Source organism: Cololabis saira, chromosome 12 (assembly GCF_033807715.1).
Source record: "Cololabis saira isolate AMF1-May2022 chromosome 12, fColSai1.1, whole genome shotgun sequence".
NCBI lineage: Eukaryota > Metazoa > Chordata > Actinopteri > Beloniformes > Belonidae > Cololabis > Cololabis saira.
In genome coordinates this window covers 739,429-758,059 of record NC_084598.1, presented here as the reverse complement: position 1 = coordinate 758,059, position 18,631 = coordinate 739,429, and the positions used below count along the sequence as shown (strand labels likewise).

The 18,631-nt window shown below is 42.5% G+C and overlaps 1 protein-coding gene across 1 annotated transcript; it reads right to left on the bottom strand.

The window, feature by feature from the left end:
* Positions 1–14,544: 14,544 nt before the first annotated feature.
* On the bottom strand, positions 14,545–17,679 carry LOC133456216 (uncharacterized). The gene has a single exon (XM_061734661.1). The coding sequence runs from the start codon at positions 17,571–17,573 to the stop codon at positions 14,697–14,699; it is 2,877 nt and encodes a 958-aa protein (XP_061590645.1). The 5' UTR covers positions 17,574–17,679; the 3' UTR covers positions 14,545–14,696.
* Between the last annotated feature and the right edge of the window lie 952 nt (positions 17,680–18,631).

Sequence of the window (18,631 nt, the reverse complement as noted above, 5' to 3'; positions counted from 1 at the left end):
GGTTCAAAATGACTGTTTCTGGCTGAGATACAGCTAAAAGCGGATTTTTGTGAAAACAGTTTTACCTTCTGATTTTTTAAGGCAAGCTATTGAAAGAGTGATTCCTTTCATTATTGGACTCACCAAACCACTTCGAAAGTTTTCAAAGTTCCAACTGAGTGCAGCTAAATTCATCCATGGAGCTCTGCTTCCACTTGTGGCCAAAAAAGGAACTTCTCCCGGGCAGGCAACACTGCAATTTCCCCCTCTTTTCTGCTGATATTTCCAATTCTGGTGGAGTAAAGCCAGACAAAAAATATGCAAAAGGAGGGCCCCATCATTGCTAAGCCCCTTTGATCATTTTTAGAATTTTAAATTGTAATTTTAGACAAGTTGGAGGCATTTTAATGCAGTATTTCTGCTGCTTTTTCACCCAGGCTGAAGTGCAATTTTCTCCTCTTTTCTTTCATTTGGCTGAAGTAAAGCCAGGAAAAACATGTGCAAAAGGCAGGCCATATCATTGCTAAACCATTTTGATCATTTTTAGATTTTTAGATTGTGATTTTAGACAAGTTTGAGCAATTTTAATGCAGCATTTCGGCTGCTGTTTTTGGCTGAGTCTGGAGTGAGATTTTCCCCTCTTTTCTTCTCATGTTTCTAATTTGGCTGAAGCAAATGAAGGCAAAAAATGCTCAAAAGACAAAGCCCATTTTTGTGAAGGAATTGTGTTTATTTTCAGATTTTTACACTTTATTTCAGAGCAGTTGGAGACATTTTAATGCTGTCAGTCTGCCTTTTAGGCGAATGTGCAGTACCTCATTTTGTCCACAGCACGGTAATGGGCGGGGGGAAGGGGGCAGACCTGTGTTTCAGGTTCAAAATAACTGTTTCTCGCTGAGAAACAGCCAAAAACCGGATTTCTTTGATAACACTGTTTTACCTTCAGATTTTTAAGGCAAGCTATTGAAAACGTCAGAAAATTGAAGGAGGGAGTCTATATAGTTGATTTGAGTGACTCATTTCATTATTGGACTCACCAAACCACTTACCTGCGTTTCAGGTTGAAAATGACTGTTTCTGGCTGAGATACAGCTAAAAGCGGATTTCTGTGATAACACTGTTTTACCTTCAGATTTTTAAGGCAAGCTATTGAAAACGTCAGAAAATTGAAGGAGGGAGTCTATATATAGTTGATTTGAGTGACTCATTTCATTATTGGACTCACAAAACCACTTACCTGCGTTTCAGGTTGAAAATGACTGTTTCTGGCTGAGATACAGCTAAAAGCGGATTTCTGTGATAACACTGTTTTACCTTCAGATTTTTAAGGCAAGCTATTGAAAACGTCAGAAAATTGAAGGAGGGAGTCTATATATAGTTGATTTGAGTGACTCATTTCATTATTGGACTCACAAAACCACTTACCTGCGTTTCAGGTTGAAAATGACTGTTTCTGGCTGAGATACAGCTAAAAGCGGATTTCTGTGATAACACTGTTTTACCTTCAGATTTTTAAGGCAAGCTATTGAAAACGTCAGAAAATTGAAGGAGGGAGTCTATATAATTGATTTGAGTGACTCATTTCATTATTGGACTCACCAAACAACTTACCTGTGTTTCAGGTGGAAAATGACTGTTTCTGGCTGAGATAAAGCTAAAAGCGGATTTTTGTGAAAACACTGTTTTACCTTCTGATCTTTTAAGGCAAGCTATTGAAAACGTCAGAAAATTGAAGGAAGGAGTCTATATAGTTGATTTGAGTGACTCCTTTCATTATTGGACTCACCAAACCACTTACCTGTGTTTCAGGTTCAAAATGATCATTTCTCGCTAAGAAACAGCTAAAAAGCGGATTTCTGTGAAAACACTGTTTTACCTTCTGATTTTTTAAGGCAAGCTATTGAAAACGCCAGAAAAATGAAGGAAGGAGTCTATATAGTTGATTTGAGTGACTCATTTCATTATTGGACTCACCAAACCACTTACCTGTGTTTCAGGTTCAAAATGACTGTTTCTGGCTGAGATACAGCTAAAAGCTGATTTCTGTGAAAACACTGTTTTACCTTGTGATTTTTTAAAGCAAGCTATTGAAAACGTCAGAAAATTGAAGGAAGGAGTCTATATAGTTGATTTGAGTGACTCCTTTCTTTATTGGACTCACCAAACCACTTACCTGTGTTTCAGGTTCAAAATGATCGTTTCTGGCTGAGAAACAGCTAAAAAGCGGATTTCTGTGAAAACACTGTTTTACCTTCTGATTTTTTAAGGCAAGCTATTGAAAACGCCAGAAAAATGAAGGAAGGAGTCTATATAGTTGATTTGAGTGACTCATTTCATTATTGGACTCACCAAACCACTTACCTGTGCTTCAGGTTCAAAATGACTGTTTCTGGCTGAGATACAGCTAAAAGCTGATTTCTGTGAAAACACTGTTTTACCTTGTGATTTTTTAAAGCAAGCTATTGAAAACGTCAGAAAATTGAAGGAAGGAGTCTATATAGTTGATTTGAGTGACTCCTTTCTTTATTGGACTCACCAAACCACTTACCTGTGTTTCAGGTTCAAAATGATCGTTTCTGGCTGAGATACAGCTACAAAGCGGATTTCTGTGAAAACAGTTTTACCTTCTGATTTTTTAAGGCAAGCTATTGAAAGAGTGATTCCTTTCATTATTGGACTCACCAAAACACTTCGAAAGTTTACAAAGTTCCAACTGAGTGCAGCTAAATTCATCCATGGAGCTCTGCTTCCATCTTGTGGCCAAAAAAGGAACTTCTCCCGGGCAGGCAACACTGCAATTTCCCCCTCTTTTCTGCTGATATTTTCAATTCTGGTGGAGTAAAGCCAGTCAAAAAATATGCAAAAGGAGGGCCCCATCATTGCTAAGCCCCTTTGATCATTTTTAGAATTTTAAATGTCATTTTAGACAAGTTGGAGGCATTTTAATGCAGTATTTCTGCTGCTTTTTCACCCAGGCTGAAGTGCAATTTTCTCCTCTTTTCTTTCATTTGGCTGAAGTAAAGCCAGGAAAAACATGTGCAAAAGGCAGGCCATATCATTTCTAAACCATTTTGATCATTTTTAGATTTTTAGATTGTGATTTTAGACAAGTTTGAGCAATTTTAATGCAGCATTTCGGCTGCTGTTTTTGGCTGAGTCTGGAGTGAGATTTTCCCCTCTTTTCTTCTCATGTTTCTAATTTGGCTGAAGCAAATGAAGGCAAAAAATGCTCAAAAGACAAAGCCCGTTTTTGTGAAGGAATTGTGTTTATTTTCAGATTTTTACACTTTATTTCAGAGCAGTTGGAGACATTTTAATGCTGTCAGTCTGCCTTTTAGGCGAATGTGCAGTACCTCATTTTGTCCACAGCACGGTAATGGGCGGGGGGAAGGGGGCAGACCTGTGTTTCAGGTTCAAAATAACTGTTTCTCGCTGAGAAACAGCCAAAAACCGGATTTCTTTGATAACACTGTTTTACCTTCAGATTTTTAAGGCAAGCTATTGAAAACGTCAGAAAATTGAAGGAGGGAGTCTATATAGTTGATTTGAGTGACTCATTTCATTATTGGACTCACCAAACCACTTACCTGCGTTTCAGGTTGAAAATGACTGTTTCTGGCTGAGATACAGCTAAAAGCGGATTTCTGTGATAACACTGTTTTACCTTCAGATTTTTAAGGCAAGCTATTGAAAACGTCAGAAAATTGAAGGAGGGAGTCTATATAGTTGATTTGAGTGACTCATTTCATTATTGGACTCACCAAACAACTTACCTGTATTTCAGGTGGAAAATGACTGTTTCTGGCTGAGATACAGCTAAAAGCGGATTTTTGTGAAAACACTGTTTTACCTTCTGATCTTTTAAGGCAAGCTATTGAAAACGTCAGAAAATTGAAGGAAGGAGTCTATATAGTTGATTTGAGTGACTCCTTTCATCATTGGACTCACCAAACCACTTACCTGTGTTTCAGGTTCAAAATGATCATTTCTCGCTAAGAAACAGCTAAAAAGCGGATTTCTGTGAAAACACTGTTTTACCTTCTGATTTTTTAAGGCAAGCTATTGAAAACGCCAGCAAAATGAAGGAAGGAGTCTATATAGTTGATTTGAGTGACTCATTTCATTATTGGACTCACCAAACCACTTACCTGTGTTTCAGGTTCAAAATGACTGTTTCTGGCTGAGATACAGCTAAAAGCAGATTTCTGTGAAAACACTGTTTTACCTTGTGATTTTTTAAAGCAAGCTATTGAAAACGTCAGAAAATTGAAGGAAGGAGTCTATATAGTTGATTTGAGTGACTCCTTTCTTTATTGGACTCACCAAACCACTTACCTGTGTTTCAGGTTCAAAATGATCGTTTCTGGCTGAGAAACAGCTAAAAAGCGGATTTTTGTGAAAACAGTTTTACCTTCTGATTTTTTAAGGCAAGCTATTGAAAACGTCAGAAAATTGAAGGAAGGAGTCTATATAGTTGATTTGAGTGACTCATTTCATTATTGGACTCACCAAACAACTTACCTGTGTTTCAGGTGGAAAATGACTGTTTCTGGCTTAGATACAGCTAAAAGCGGATTTTTGTGAAAACACTGTTTTACCTTCTGATTTTTTAAGGCAAGCTATTGAAAACGTCAGAAATTGAAGGAAGGAGTCTATATAGTTGATTTGAGTGACTCATTTCATTATTGGACTCACCAAACCACTTACCTGTGTTTCAGGTTCAAATTGATCGTTTCTGGCTGAGAAACAGCTAAAAAGCGGATTTCTGTAAAAACACTGTTTTACCTTCTGATTTTTAAAGCAAGCTATTTAAAACGTCAGAAAAATGAAGGAAGGAGTCTATATAGTTGATTTGAGTGAGTCCTTTCATTATTGGACTCACCAAACCACTTACCTGTGTTTCAGGTTCAAAATGATCGTTTCTGGCTGAGATACAGCTACAAAGCGGATTTCTGTGAAAACAGTTTTACCTTCTGATTTTTTAAGGCAAGCTATTGAAAGAGTGATTCCTTTCATTATTGGACTCACCAAAACACTTCGAAAGTTTACAAAGTTCCAACTGAGTGCAGCTAAATTCATCCATGGAGCTCTGCTTCCATCTTGTGGCCAAAAAAGGAACTTCTCCCGGGCAGGCAACACTGCAATTTCCCCCTCTTTTCTGCTGATATTTTCAATTCTGGTGGAGTAAAGCCAGTCAAAAAATATGCAAAAGGAGGGCCCCATCATTGCTAAGCCCCTTTGATCATTTTTAGAATTTTAAATGTCATTTTAGACAAGTTGGAGGCATTTTAATGCAGTATTTCTGCTGCTTTTTCACCCAGGCTGAAGTGCAATTTTCTCCTCTTTTCTTTCATTTGGCTGAAGTAAAGCCAGGAAAAACATGTGCAAAAGGCAGGCCATATCATTTCTAAACCATTTTGATCATTTTTAGATTTTTAGATTGTGATTTTAGACAAGTTTGAGCAATTTTAATGCAGCATTTCGGCTGCTGTTTTTGGCTGAGTCTGGAGTGAGATTTTCCCCTCTTTTCTTCTCATGTTTCTAATTTGGCTGAAGCAAATGAAGGCAAAAAATGCTCAAAAGACAAAGCCCGTTTTTGTGAAGGAATTGTGTTTATTTTCAGATTTTTACACTTTATTTCAGAGCAGTTGGAGACATTTTAATGCTGTCAGTCTGCCTTTTAGGCGAATGTGCAGTACCTCATTTTGTCCACAGCACGGTAATGGGCGGGGGGAAGGGGGCAGACCTGTGTTTCAGGTTCAAAATAACTGTTTTTCGCTGAGAAACAGCCAAAAACCGGATTTCTGTGATAACACTGTTTTACCTTCAGATTTTTAAGGCAAGCTATTGAAAACGTCAGAAAATTGAAGGAGGGAGTCTATATAGTTGATTTGAGTGACTCCTTTCTTTATTGGACTCACCAAACCACTTACCTGTGTTTCAGGTTCAAAATGATCGTTTCTCGCTGAGATACAGCTAAAAAGCGGATTTCTGTAAAAACACTGTTTTACCTTCTGATTTTTAAAGCAAGCTATTTAAAACGTCAGAAAATTGAAGGAAGGAGTCTATATAGCTGATTTGAGTGAGTCCTTTCATTATTGGACTCACCAAACCACTTACCTGTGTTTCAGGTTCAAAATGACTGTTTCTGGCTGAGATACAGCTAAAAGCAGATTTCTGTGAAAACACTGTTTTACCTTGTGATTTTTTAAGGCAACCTATTGAAAACGTCAGAAAATTGAAGGAAGGAGTTTATATAGTTGATTTGAGTGACTCATTTCATTATTGGACTCACCAAACCACTTACCTGTGTTTCAGGTTCAAAATTATCGTTTCTGGCTGAGATACAGCTAAAAGCGGATTTTTGTGAAAACACTGTTTTACCTTCTGATATACAGCGGGACGACGGCTACTAGTCCCCTATTTAAGTTTTTAAAATATATATATATATATATACATCTCCCAAAAATGTCAGACAACTAGTACAGTCACAGAATATATGGGAATTATAAATGCAGCATGCAATGCATTAAACTAAAAATATATTTTTCAAAAAGGCTGCTGTCGTTTCTTGGGGTTCCATCCCCATTTCACTCTGGCCAAATCCAAAGTGGAAAAATGCTTCTTAGTAACTGATAAACCATGCATCATACTCACTGAACAGAGATTGTGGGGAAAAAAGGCATATTTCTCCACACTTTTAAATTGAAGTTCTGCTCTGAGCTTCACATATAGCCGCAGACGGGATTACATTGGAGATGTCATACAATTTGGTGTATTCTATTTGCGTCTGAAAATTTCTCGCTAGAAATGTCATCAAACCACACTTTTAAATGGAAATAAAAGTGTGTTTTTTTAAAAAGAGGAATGCGGAAACCGCTCGCGGGCTCTGAGCGTCAAATATAGCCGCAGACAGAATTACATTGGAGTCAATAGGAGCCTATTGCGTCTGAAAGAGACGCAGAAGGGTACCTTTTGCGCCAAAGGTTCGTGACCGTTCGTCGGATTTCGAGGCATTCGGAATGAGACTGTGTTGGAATGGTTCAGTGAAGTCTTAATGGCAGTGGTGGGATTTGAACCAATGCCTCTTCTAATGCATAACACATAATACATAACATAATATTTCATTTTCGAAATTCATCCATTAAAGGGGACCTATTATGAAAAACAAGTTTTTTCTTGTTTTAACATATATAAAGTGGTCTCCCCTCACCCAGAGGGAAGATGAAATCCCATGAATTTCTGCAAGGTCTGTTCCCCCGCCCGGAGGGTCCTTCCAGTGTCATGTGATTTTCTACGGGCTGTTCTGAATCAGCGCCTATGGTGACGTCACCATAGGCGCTCATTTCCATAGGTCGACCTCCGCTGCTGAAACCACGCCCACAACTCTCTCCGCCGGCTGGAGCTTCAGCCATTGTTCAGCAGCGGTGAATGTTTCCACAGCGAGGGGACAGAAATCAGGTTTTGCATCGACATTTACCCTGATAAAAGGATCAGTAGCAGCAGTACGAACCCAGCAACTGCACACGAGTCAGCAGTAAGTGACGTTAATTTTTTGATGTTATTTATATTTTTCTACAAGTATGGATTAAGTATTTAGCTCAGCTCCGGAGCACCGGGGCTGCTCACGGAGCTGCCGGAGCACCGGGGCCACACACCGGGACTACACCGGGACTCCTCCGGGACTCCTCACCGGACCGGACCGGTGAGGGGCCCCGGGCCCCGGCGGCTCCAGTGTAAAGTACAGAGCTCTATTAGTAATACATTTTTTTCTGTTTATGATTTCAGATCTTCCAAGCAATGCACCTGAAGCTGTTCAACGACACCTTCAGAAAACACACGGTCCTTCCTTGAGCCAGCAATAGTACATAAATGTTATTTATATAAAACGTATGTTTTATTTTTTTAACAATAAAGTTTTCATTTGTGAAAATTCAGTGTTGTGATTTCTTTACCGTTAACATGATTAATTTGCCTTGTAACATATAAAATGAAATGAGGAATCGAAGTAAATAACTGGTGTAACTGTTTAGAATTAAATTAAATTTTCCAGTGTGAAGACGAGGTGACTAAAAGCGGCTTTATGGTCTGTGTTACACCAACGCAGAACCTACGGCGTAGGGTACGCGTCGATTTAACGCAGAACCGTAAATCAGGCTTAATATCCCAGCGTCCGACTATCACGTCGAGCTGCGTGACATCGGACGCTCTCTGTTAGTTAGGACAGTCCAATACAAAAAAAATAAAGCAATGGAATTGATTTTGTCACTGAAGCTCGCTCGCATGGGAGACTACAGGCTTTGTGTACAGAGCCGCTGCTCTGGCCGGAGCGAGGCTTTGTCTCCTCCCTTCCTACACGTCATTCAAGCAGCCAATCAGCGCAGAGCCTCATTATCATAACCCCCCCGCCCCTAAAATGAAGCACAGATTAGAAGCGGTAAAACTAGAGACATGGCCCACAGTCTGAATTTCTGTTTTATGTAGAAAAAACAAGCTTTAGATTGTTTTTAAGACATTCAAGGCCTCTTTAAAATATACATTAAATGCCATAATAGGTCACCTTTAAACAATTTTCAGTCTTCAGTGAGGGCTGATGGTGAAAACAAAAAGACATGATAGCAGCATTATTCTACACTTCAACGAATGTGAGGGGTATGTTTATTTATCCCAGTGTGTCACCGCTGGTTGTGCTATAGACTTAATCTTGGTCCCATCCTGCTCCTTGCTGTTTATTGACCAATAGTAGAGCAGTTGGTCCAAAAAGGGCAGCCCTCCTCCTTTGTATAATGAGGCATAAATGTATAAGGTAACGTAAAAAGAGGAGACAAGGAAATGTAAACACAAAAAAATGCATGTACAAGAAAAGGAAAAACAACAAATATATGTTTCTGCTTTTTTTATTACATCCGTTTTGGTCCTACATAGGAGATAGGGTTGGATCTGAACATCTAACTATTGCTCCTCAAAATCTCCAGACATGACAATAAAACCAAAGTGTTTAAACGCCATAATTCATAGACCTTGAAGATGTAAGATGTAAGGAGGTTGTTGCAATGACCAGGTTCAGATCCGAAACGGGACGTCAGGGATGTGATCTTCTGCATTTTCAGGTGTTTACATGCTACATGGAAGAGAAGCCTTTTAACTTTTAGGTTTTATTTTAACATTACAGAACATTTAGAAGAACGTCTTATCCAAAGTGACCCACATGAGAGGACAACAATCACGTCACAGCAAACATTATAAATTGAAGAGTAAGTTAACAGCGTTCAAATCATTCAGATATTACAGGGTTTACATAGTTTTAGAAGGATTCCTGCAACATTTGTTCACAAAAGTCCCTGAAACAATGCTCATCACAAACAAGGTTTAGCATTTGATGTAAACTGCAGTCATCAGCTTCTAAACATTTGTTGATGGCAGTGGGGGGATTTGAAAGCACACCTCTTCTGAGACTGAAGCCTAAATCCAGCGCCTTAGACCGCTTGGTCACACTACCACTGATGGGTGGAAGAAAGATGCTTTTCTTTCCAATTAATTCTCCTTCGTTTTTCCTTTTTCAAAGCTTTTCACTGGATTCATTTGTAGATGTGTATGTTGGAATCACATTTTCAGATAACTTCTAAGTCTGAGAAAAAACAAAGAATCTCCTTATTAAAAGTTAAAAGACAGGTAAGTGTGTGATGTCCCTGTCGGGGGCGGTGGCGCGTGCCTGTAATCCAAGTTACCGAGAGGTTGAGGCTGGTGGATGGTTTGAGCTCAGGAGCTCTGAGCTGCAGTGGACTATGCCGATTGGTGTCTGCACTAAGGTTGGTATGGATATGGTGATCCTGGGGGAGTGCGGGACCACCAGGTCATCTAAGGAGGGGAGCGTCGGAAACTGAGCAGGTCAAATCCCCCGTACCGCTCAGTAGTGGGGTCGCACCTGTGAATAGATGCTGAAGTACAGCAAGACCCAGTCTTTTTACACTCCCTCTACTCTTATAATAACTACCGTCACAACACACCAGCTCCCACACCAGCTCTTCACATCTTGTTGCTGCTTTTCTCTCTTCTGTTACATTCAAAACTACATTTTATTCCTCCTACAGCACCTCCACCTGGAGAAAACGATTAATTACAGCACTCACTGTAACAAGTGTGTGGAGCAAGATGGTGAAATGAATATGAGTTGCGTTTGTGAATATGAGACTTGTTGCTTCTTTTTATTTCACTAATTAAATAAACCCGTTCAAATTTGATATAGTCCCTTTGACCATCCGTACACCACATAATACAACAACTTTATGGATTAAATAGGCACTATTTTACAGTCAGAATTATGTTTTTGCAGCAGAATGACTTTAAACTGCACATGGCGTCTGTTTCACAAAGTGGTTTATGCTGAACCTGAACTCAGGGAAAGACAAAGCGACATTTCTTCAACCCGGGCAAGAGGACTCAGTTGAGTCTGTTTCAGAAAGTGAGCTAACTCATAAAGGTCTGTTACCGACTCCGTGAAGAAAACCTGCTCAAAAGTAGCATTTGTTCAACATACCCCCAGTTTCTTTCTGTCTCCTCTCCTTAATGAAGCTGAACACCAGTTTACATTGAATACTTAACCGGTGTTAAAGAGAACATTGTTAACAAGAGCAAATCCGGACTGTTGTAGGAAGCCTTGATAGATACTTTTCATGAAGTTTGAAGTGAGAATTTAATTTTTGTTTGCAGAAAAATGGTTAATAATCTATACCACATGTTTATGTTGTGGGTTGATTGCTTTCTTCTGTTGTAAATTCTTTGGATCAAAGTGTCTGCTAAATGTAATGTGCTCAGAGCACTGGGAGCAACAGAGCTTTGTGAAAATGAATTGCTGATTTAAGCCTCTAACAAAACAAAACACTGCTTTTGCATCTAATACTTGCATATTTTACAATACATGTTTAAGTAGGGATCCAATAGAAGTGGAAGTTAATGAATGGATGAGTGGATGGTGGATTGACATGACTGTAGTGAATTGATGCGTACAAGTAAAACTTAAATGAAGTAAACAAGTCAGTTTTCCTACAACAGTCAGTGGCAGTGTGGCCGAGCTGTGCTGGATTTAGGCTCCAGTCTCGGAAGGGGCATGGGTTCAAATCCCATCATGGCTTCAAAGTGGTTGGGCATTCTGTTCTTCTTTGTTTCATCATTTTAAAACTTTTTTGGTTTGATCTTTATAATTATTTTACAGGGAAATTCAAAATTTCTACAATTGCACCAGAGCTAGCAAGCAGCTATTTTGCCTCTGTAGTCCCACAACACAGGCAAAAGAAGAAGAATAGATACAAGAAATCAAACAAATAAATAGTGAAAGAAATGTTGATTATTTTATTTATTTTACTGCTGTCCATATAAAGCCATTGAAATGTCCAAGGGACAGTTGAAGCAATGTCAAGCAGAGTCAGAGGACGTGTCTCTGTCCTCTGAAGTCCTGGGTACTGGTTTAGTTTGGCACAGCAGTCGAAGCGAAGTTGACCTCAAACTCCTGACGCAGGAACATCAGGTTCACAGGTGGAACGTTGATTTGAGTCTGCGACAGCCATGTTGTTTGTTGAGGCACCACCGGATACGTCAGATAGGAGGGATGCTCTGTCTGGCGAGGCGTCACACACAATCTCTTCACCTGCCGAGTGTCTTCAGATGTAGACACTGACACACAAGAAAATGTGATTCATATATTTCCTGTGGGTCTACTCTAATAATGTGATCCAGTATTATCACACGTAATGTTGTTGATGAAAACATGAAGTCTCACTTTCAACCCTGGGAAGAGCTCTGCTCTTCCTTTTCTTGTTCTTTTGTTTGCCCTAAAATCAAAAACATGTAAAAATGTGTCTTTGCTGTGACTGTGATTCATCAGCCCAAGTGACGTGATGTGACTGTGTGTGAGTGACGTAAATAGTTGTCCTGGCTGGACCAATTGGGGGCTTCTGCTCGCTCCAGCTTGGCCTGCTGGTAATATTTGTCCTTTTTTTTTTGGTTTGAAAGTGACTTCTACTGTGGAGAGTTGACACTGTCAGACATTGCACTTACAGGCAACCAAAACAACGACAGCCTAGCTGTTAAATACATAGGTCCACATTTAAGTGCAATTCTACAGACTGTCAAATGATTCCTAACATCCATCCATCCATTATCTATACCCGCTTTATCTTTTGCAAGGTCACAGGGGTCTGCTGTAGCCTATCCCAGCTCATTTCAGGTGAGAAGCAGGGGTTACACCCTGGACAGGTCACTAGTCCATCGCAGGGCCACGTATATACACACAACCATGCACACTCACACTCACACCTGCTTTGAAGAAAATCAAAATCCTTGTCAGCTCTAACCTTTTCTCCCAGGATGACATTGAGAGTGGCGCTGTTCTTCATCTTGAGTTCAGCTGCAATCTCTGGCTTTTGCTCCTTCAAAAACAGCATGAAGGCCTTTGGCGGCTTTTTTAGGGTACTCGCCGTCTCCCTTGGCTTGTGTGTATGAGTGTGTATGAGCGCACAAACAGACACACAGCAGCTGATGTTCATCACGCTTCATTTCTGTGAGTTTTACTTACAGCGTCTGTGAAGAACACAGCACATTGTCTTCAGGTACGGTTTGAAAAAACTGTAGACACACAACAAGGTTTGATTAAAGAAGCTGCAGTGGTGTATTTCATTCACCAGGAGGCTTTTAAATAAACGTTTTAAGAAAAGAAGCAAAATCCTTAGAGACTGATTTAGTCACAACATCTGGGTGTTTCTATATTTATCAGGTTCATGTAATCTCTTTTGAAGTAATATTCCTTTTTCTTTTCATCAGATTATTTGAGGTTTTAGAAGAGCTGTTTCATACTTTCTGACAGTTTTGGCTGTGAACTCCAGCTTTCTTCAAAATGCTGATGTGAACAAGGCTGGAATTTTTTATTGATCTTTTTATAGGAAACAACATACAATGAAAACATGGAAATCTGTAGTCAAACACACGCATTATACATTGTCTCCCTTTTTTTTTTTTTTTTTTTTTTAAAACACACAAAACCTAACTAAGGAACAGAGTCTCTGTAGCGTTAAATAATAAATAAACAGATGAGCAAGAAATGATCAAAGGAGGAAAGTAATGTATGAGCAAAAATGCATACAAAAAACAAATGCAGTGGTGAATGTAGATGCCCATAAGTGATATCCCATTAACTGGAAATAAATAAAACATAAAAAAAACAAATTAAGGAGATGAAAAGAAAATTAAGGGGGGGGGGGTCAGTCGGTGGGTAGAGTCTTCAACGCGGTAAAGTGGTCTATGAAAGATTGCCATTTGCGAACGAATTTAGCTGCGTTGCCTTTTAAAGAGTATCTCACCTTCTCCAATTTAAGAAAAAACATAACATCACTAAGCCAAATAGAAATAGACGGGGACTTGGGGGATTTCCATAGAAGTAAGATACGACGTCTTGCTAAAAGGGATGTGAAAGCCAATATTTCTGACTGTGTGGGGCTGATATGTGAGGAGTCAACAGTGAGTCCGAATATTGCTAAGAGAGGGGCCATAACAACTTTTTTACCCAGAACTTTAGACATGATCACAGAATAATCACTCCAAAATTTCTGTAACCTAGGACAGGAGAAAAACATATGACTTAAATTGCATGGAGAACCCTGGCATCTGTCGCATAGGTCTGCAACATTCGGATATATTTCCGATAATCGGGATTTTGATAGGTGGGCTCTATGCAGCACCTTGAATTGAATAAGTTCAAGTCTAGCGCAAGGCGTGCTAGATCGTATGCTACGGATAGCTTTATCCCACAGCTCCCCTGTGAAGTCAAGGCCCAACTCTCGTCCCCAACCCTCCCGAGCTTTATCTACAGAATGGTCATCAAATGTCATACACAGTGCATATATCTTAGATATCAGAGACTTTTGACTGAGTTTCATTGTTAGAAGATCATCCCACGGTTGGTTAGCAGGAAGGGAAGGGAAGCATGGAAACAGAGCAGAGGCGCAGTGTCGAAGCTGGAAGTAGCGAAACAAATGGGAGGCAGGCAAATTGAACTTTGACCTCAGATCTGAAAATGTGGAAAAGATACCATCCTTATATAGATCCCTGAAGTGCTTAATGCCCCGGTTGTACCAAATCATAAAAGTGGTGTCTATTAGTGATGGAGGGAACAGATGATTCTTAGTAACAGGTGTATAGATGGATGGAGAAGCAAATTTAAAGTGGCGCCTAAACTGTGACCAAATCTTAAGGGAGGAAAGCACCACAGGGCTATTTGTAAACTTAGAGGGATTCAATGGTAAAGAGGAGGAGAGTAGGGCCGTTACAGAGGATGAAGAGAGTGACTGAGCCTCCAATCTGCACCATAATAACTCAGGAGACTGAAGCCAATAAATTAGTTTGTGAATATGCGCTGACCAATAGTAAAGCATAAAGTTTGGTAGTGCTAGACCCCCATTAAATTTAAATTTTTGGAGAAGCGAATACCTCACTCTGGGTGTCTTACCGGCCCATAAAAAGTTGGAAACAATTTGGTCAAGTGATTTAAAAAAAGATTTTGGTAGTTCAGTTAACAATACATCTGCTGATGCACAATCTTGGACACATCATCAGTGTTGTATCCTGGACTCACTGGGTGTTTCGGGTCTTGCAACAGACACCCTCATCCAGGCGACCCGGCCGAGGTGATCAAGTCTCGGCCTGTGTCCAAGTGGCATGCTACCCCACTACAACCACTGCTCCCCCCTCCTCAACCAGAGCCATCTGGAGGCTTTTTCTGCTGCCTCCACGTTGTTACTTATGGCCCTTCTACGGTTGGCACCCGTTATGCCTAGTGCGCTGTAGGCTTTGCTCAGGGAGTGGCTGGCAAACCCCCGACTGCCCACCTCCACTGGCATTAACTTGGTCTTCCACCCGTTTCTCCGACAGTCCTCCACCAGCTCCTGGTACTTCTCCCTCTTTCGTTCATGGGCCTCCTCCATCCTCTCCTCCCAGGGAACCGTCAGCTCCAACAAGACGAGTTGGTTTGTTGCCTCTGAGACCAATATGATGTCAGGTCTCAATCTTGACTGGGTGATGTGTGGTGGAATCTTCAGTTGTCTTTCCAGGTCAACTGTCATCACCCAGTCTCGGGCCGTGCAGAGCAAACCAGTAGAGCAGTTTCTCTGTGTTTTCTCCGGCCTTTGTCCTTCCCTGACAAAGCGGATGGCCTTAGCTGTGGCTTGGGTGTATCGGCTTCCCTCTATCCCCTTGCTGATTGCTTCAGCGATGGACTTGAGGACCTGGTCGTGCCTCCATCGATACCGGCCCTCACCCAGCGCCTTGGAGCAGCTGCTCAGGATGTGTTCCAATGTCCCTGTTTTGGAACACAGGGGGCAAGCAGGTGTTTCTATTTTGCCCCATATGCACAGGTTGGATGGGCTTGGGAGGACATCGTAAACCCCCTGGATCAAGAACTTGATCCTTTGGGGATTCCACCGCCAGATGTCCTTCCAGGTGACGCTCCGCTCCATCGCCTGCTCCCACTTCATCCAGGCACCCTGCTGCCGCATGGCCACTGCTCTGCTGGTTCTCTCCTCCTCGACTGAAGCTCGCACCTCCTCCTGCACCAACCTCTGCCTCTCTCTTCCGCTGGCACGGTCGAAGCGGGTTGCTGGTTGTCTCCCCAGTCCGGCTCTGCCTTGCGCCACTGTTCCCAGGATGGCCCTGTGCTTCAGTCGTGACTCTGCTTGCTGGACCTCATCGGCTGCCCTCCACTTTCTCCCTGTCCTCACAACGATCCCTGCCCCGGACACTTTGGCATCTCTGGATCCAGAGTACTGCAGGTGTTCCCGTGCCCGTGCCACGATGAACTCCTCTCTTAGTGAACTGAAAGGGAGCCTGAGCTTGTTGGTGTTCCCATACAGCCCAATGCTACTTAGGCTGCGCGGTAATCCCAGCCACCTTCGCAGGTAGCTGCTCACCTTCTGCTCAAATCCTTCCACCACAGTCATGGGGACCTCGTAGATGAGGAGAGGCCAGAGAATTCTTGGGAGGATCCCATGCTGGTAGACCCAGGCCTTGAATCTTCCAGGGAGCCCAGACTTGTCCACTGTCCTTAACCAGCCTTCCAGGTCAGCACTGGTTGCCTTGATGGAATCGGCATCCTTCAGGCTGCAGTTGAAGACCTTTCCAAGGCTCTTCACTGGCCTCTCAGTGACTGATGGGATCTGATGTACTCCCAGGCTGAAGCGGAATCTGTCCGTGACCTTCCCCTTCTTCAGAACCAAGGACCGGGACTTTGCCGGTTTGAAGCTCATGCGTGCCCACGACATGACGCGCTCCAACCCCTGGAGGATCCACCTGGCTCCTGGTACAGCTGTTGTTGTCACCGTGAGGTCATCCATGAAGGCTCTGATGGGAGGTTGCCTCACTCCAGACTTGCTGAGGGGACCTCTGCATTCTGGTTCGGCTGCCTTGACCAGCATGTTCATTGCCAGCGCAAAGAGGCTTACTGAGATCGTGCACCCAGTAATTATGCCAACTTCCAGCTGGTGCCAGTCAGATGTCATCTCGCCAGAGGAGACTCTCAAGCTGAACTTGCTGTAGTAGTCCAGAATGAGGTGTTTCACCTTCTGGGGAACATGGTGTTTCTCCAGTGCCACTTCAACCAGCTTGTGGGGTATCGACCCATAGGCGTTGGTGAGATCCAGCCATAGCACTGCAAGATCCCCTCTGCCTTCTCTCGCCTCCCTGATGAGTTGGGTTACCACGCCTGTGTGTTCTAGGCAACCAGGAACTCCTGGTATTCCTCCCTTTTGCACTGACGTGTCGATGTACTTGTTGCTCAACAGGAAGTTGGAGAGTCTCTTAGCTACGATGCTGAAGAAGATTTTGCTCTCCACACTGAGCAAGGAGATGACACGAAACTGGTCGATGTTCTGAGACTTCTCGTCTTTTGGTATGTACACTCCGTCAGCATACCTCCATGACTGGGCGATCTTCCCTCTCCTCCATATCACCTTCAGAGCCCTCCAAAGCCGATGTCGTAGCTTTGGGCAGTTCTTATATGCCTTATACGGCACTCCGCTTGGACCTGGTGCTGAGCTTGACCGTGCTCTCCGCACCACTTCCTCCACTTCACTAAGGCAGGGTTCTTTGAGGTTGAACTCCAAGGTAGGCTCTGGTGGCATTGTCAGTGCATCGCATGGGCCCAGCGGCTGTTCTCTAATAGGGTCACTGTACGTGGCCTTGAGGTGGTCATTGATGTCATCCTTGGAGCAGGTAAGGCGACCAGACCTCTTTTGACCAAGAAGCTGCTTGATCAACTTGAAGGGATTGGCCAGGAAAGCGGTTCTCTTCCTGGCCCTCTCTTTCCGCCTCCTCCTGTGGAACTCCGCCCTCCGCAGGGTCAGTAGTTGCTTCCTTAGAATTGCTCTCAGATCCGCTAGGCCAGCTCTTTCAACTTCCCCTGCTGTCTTGTACTGCCTCTTTAGCAGCTTCAGCTCTTCCCTAAGACTCTGGATTCTCCTTGCTCTGTGGTTTGGAGCATAGGCCAATGGCGTGGGCTTGGGTGCCTCTGTTCCAAAGCGCTCAGCCGCGATGTTAACTATGAGGGTGGTCATCGTTTCAAGCCGACGGTCCACATCCCCTTTGGCTGTCACTTCCAGGATCCGATCTACATCCTCATCAAACTGCTGCCACTCGGTTCTCTTTGAGGATTGGGGCCACTGGATCCTTGGTCTGGCCGAAGGCGCAGAGCCAGTTGTAATAGTTGGAGCTTGCTGGCTCTGGAGGCTCTGTGGGTTGTTGGGAGATGATGCTGTTGATTCTTGGGGGCTTAGGGTGGCATGTGAATTGTTAGCAGCGGGTACAGGCGACACTAGGAGGCTCTGGGCACTGTGGGTTGCCTCCGGGCCTGGCTCCTCCTGCGTCTGACCAGAAGTGACTTCTGTGCGTTGTGCCGACATTGCCGCTGACAAACATTTCATTCTGCCTTGATGTATTCTTAAACCCCGCTGGTTCTTGCAGGTTTTGCCGCAGATGCATTGTAGAAATAAAGGAGTGCATTGGAACAAAAAAAGAAATTTAGGCAATACAGTCATTTTCACTGTGTTAATTCTTCCTATCAGTGACAATGGTAGGGAGTTCCACCTCTGTAAGTCCGCCTTCACTCGAGTTACCAGTGAGGAAAAATTAGCGGTGAAAAGAGAGGGCAGAGTGCGGGTCACATTAATCCCTAAGTATCTAAAGCCCGACGGGCTGAGTTTAAAGGGGATATCGGATTGTTTGAGTTGTAAAGCAGAGGAGTTTATGGGGAAGCATTCACACTTGTGAAGATTGACCTTATAGCCGGAGAAGGATCCATAATTCTTCAACAGAGATAATATTGGTGCGATGCTGGTTAAAGGGTCAGATACATATAAAAGGAGGTCGTCTGCATAAAGTGACAATTTAAGTTCCACATTGGACCTAGAGACTCCGCGAAATAGAGGAAGAATTCTTAAAGCAATTGAAAGTGGTTCGACGGATAGAGCGAATAGCAAAGGGGAGAGAGGGCAGCCCTGTCTCGTGCCACGTGATAATGTAAAATAAGTGGAGTAGTTGTCATTGGTGTGAATGCTGGCCTGAGGGGAAGTGTAAAGAAGTCTAATCCACGATATAAACCTGTGTCCAAATCCGA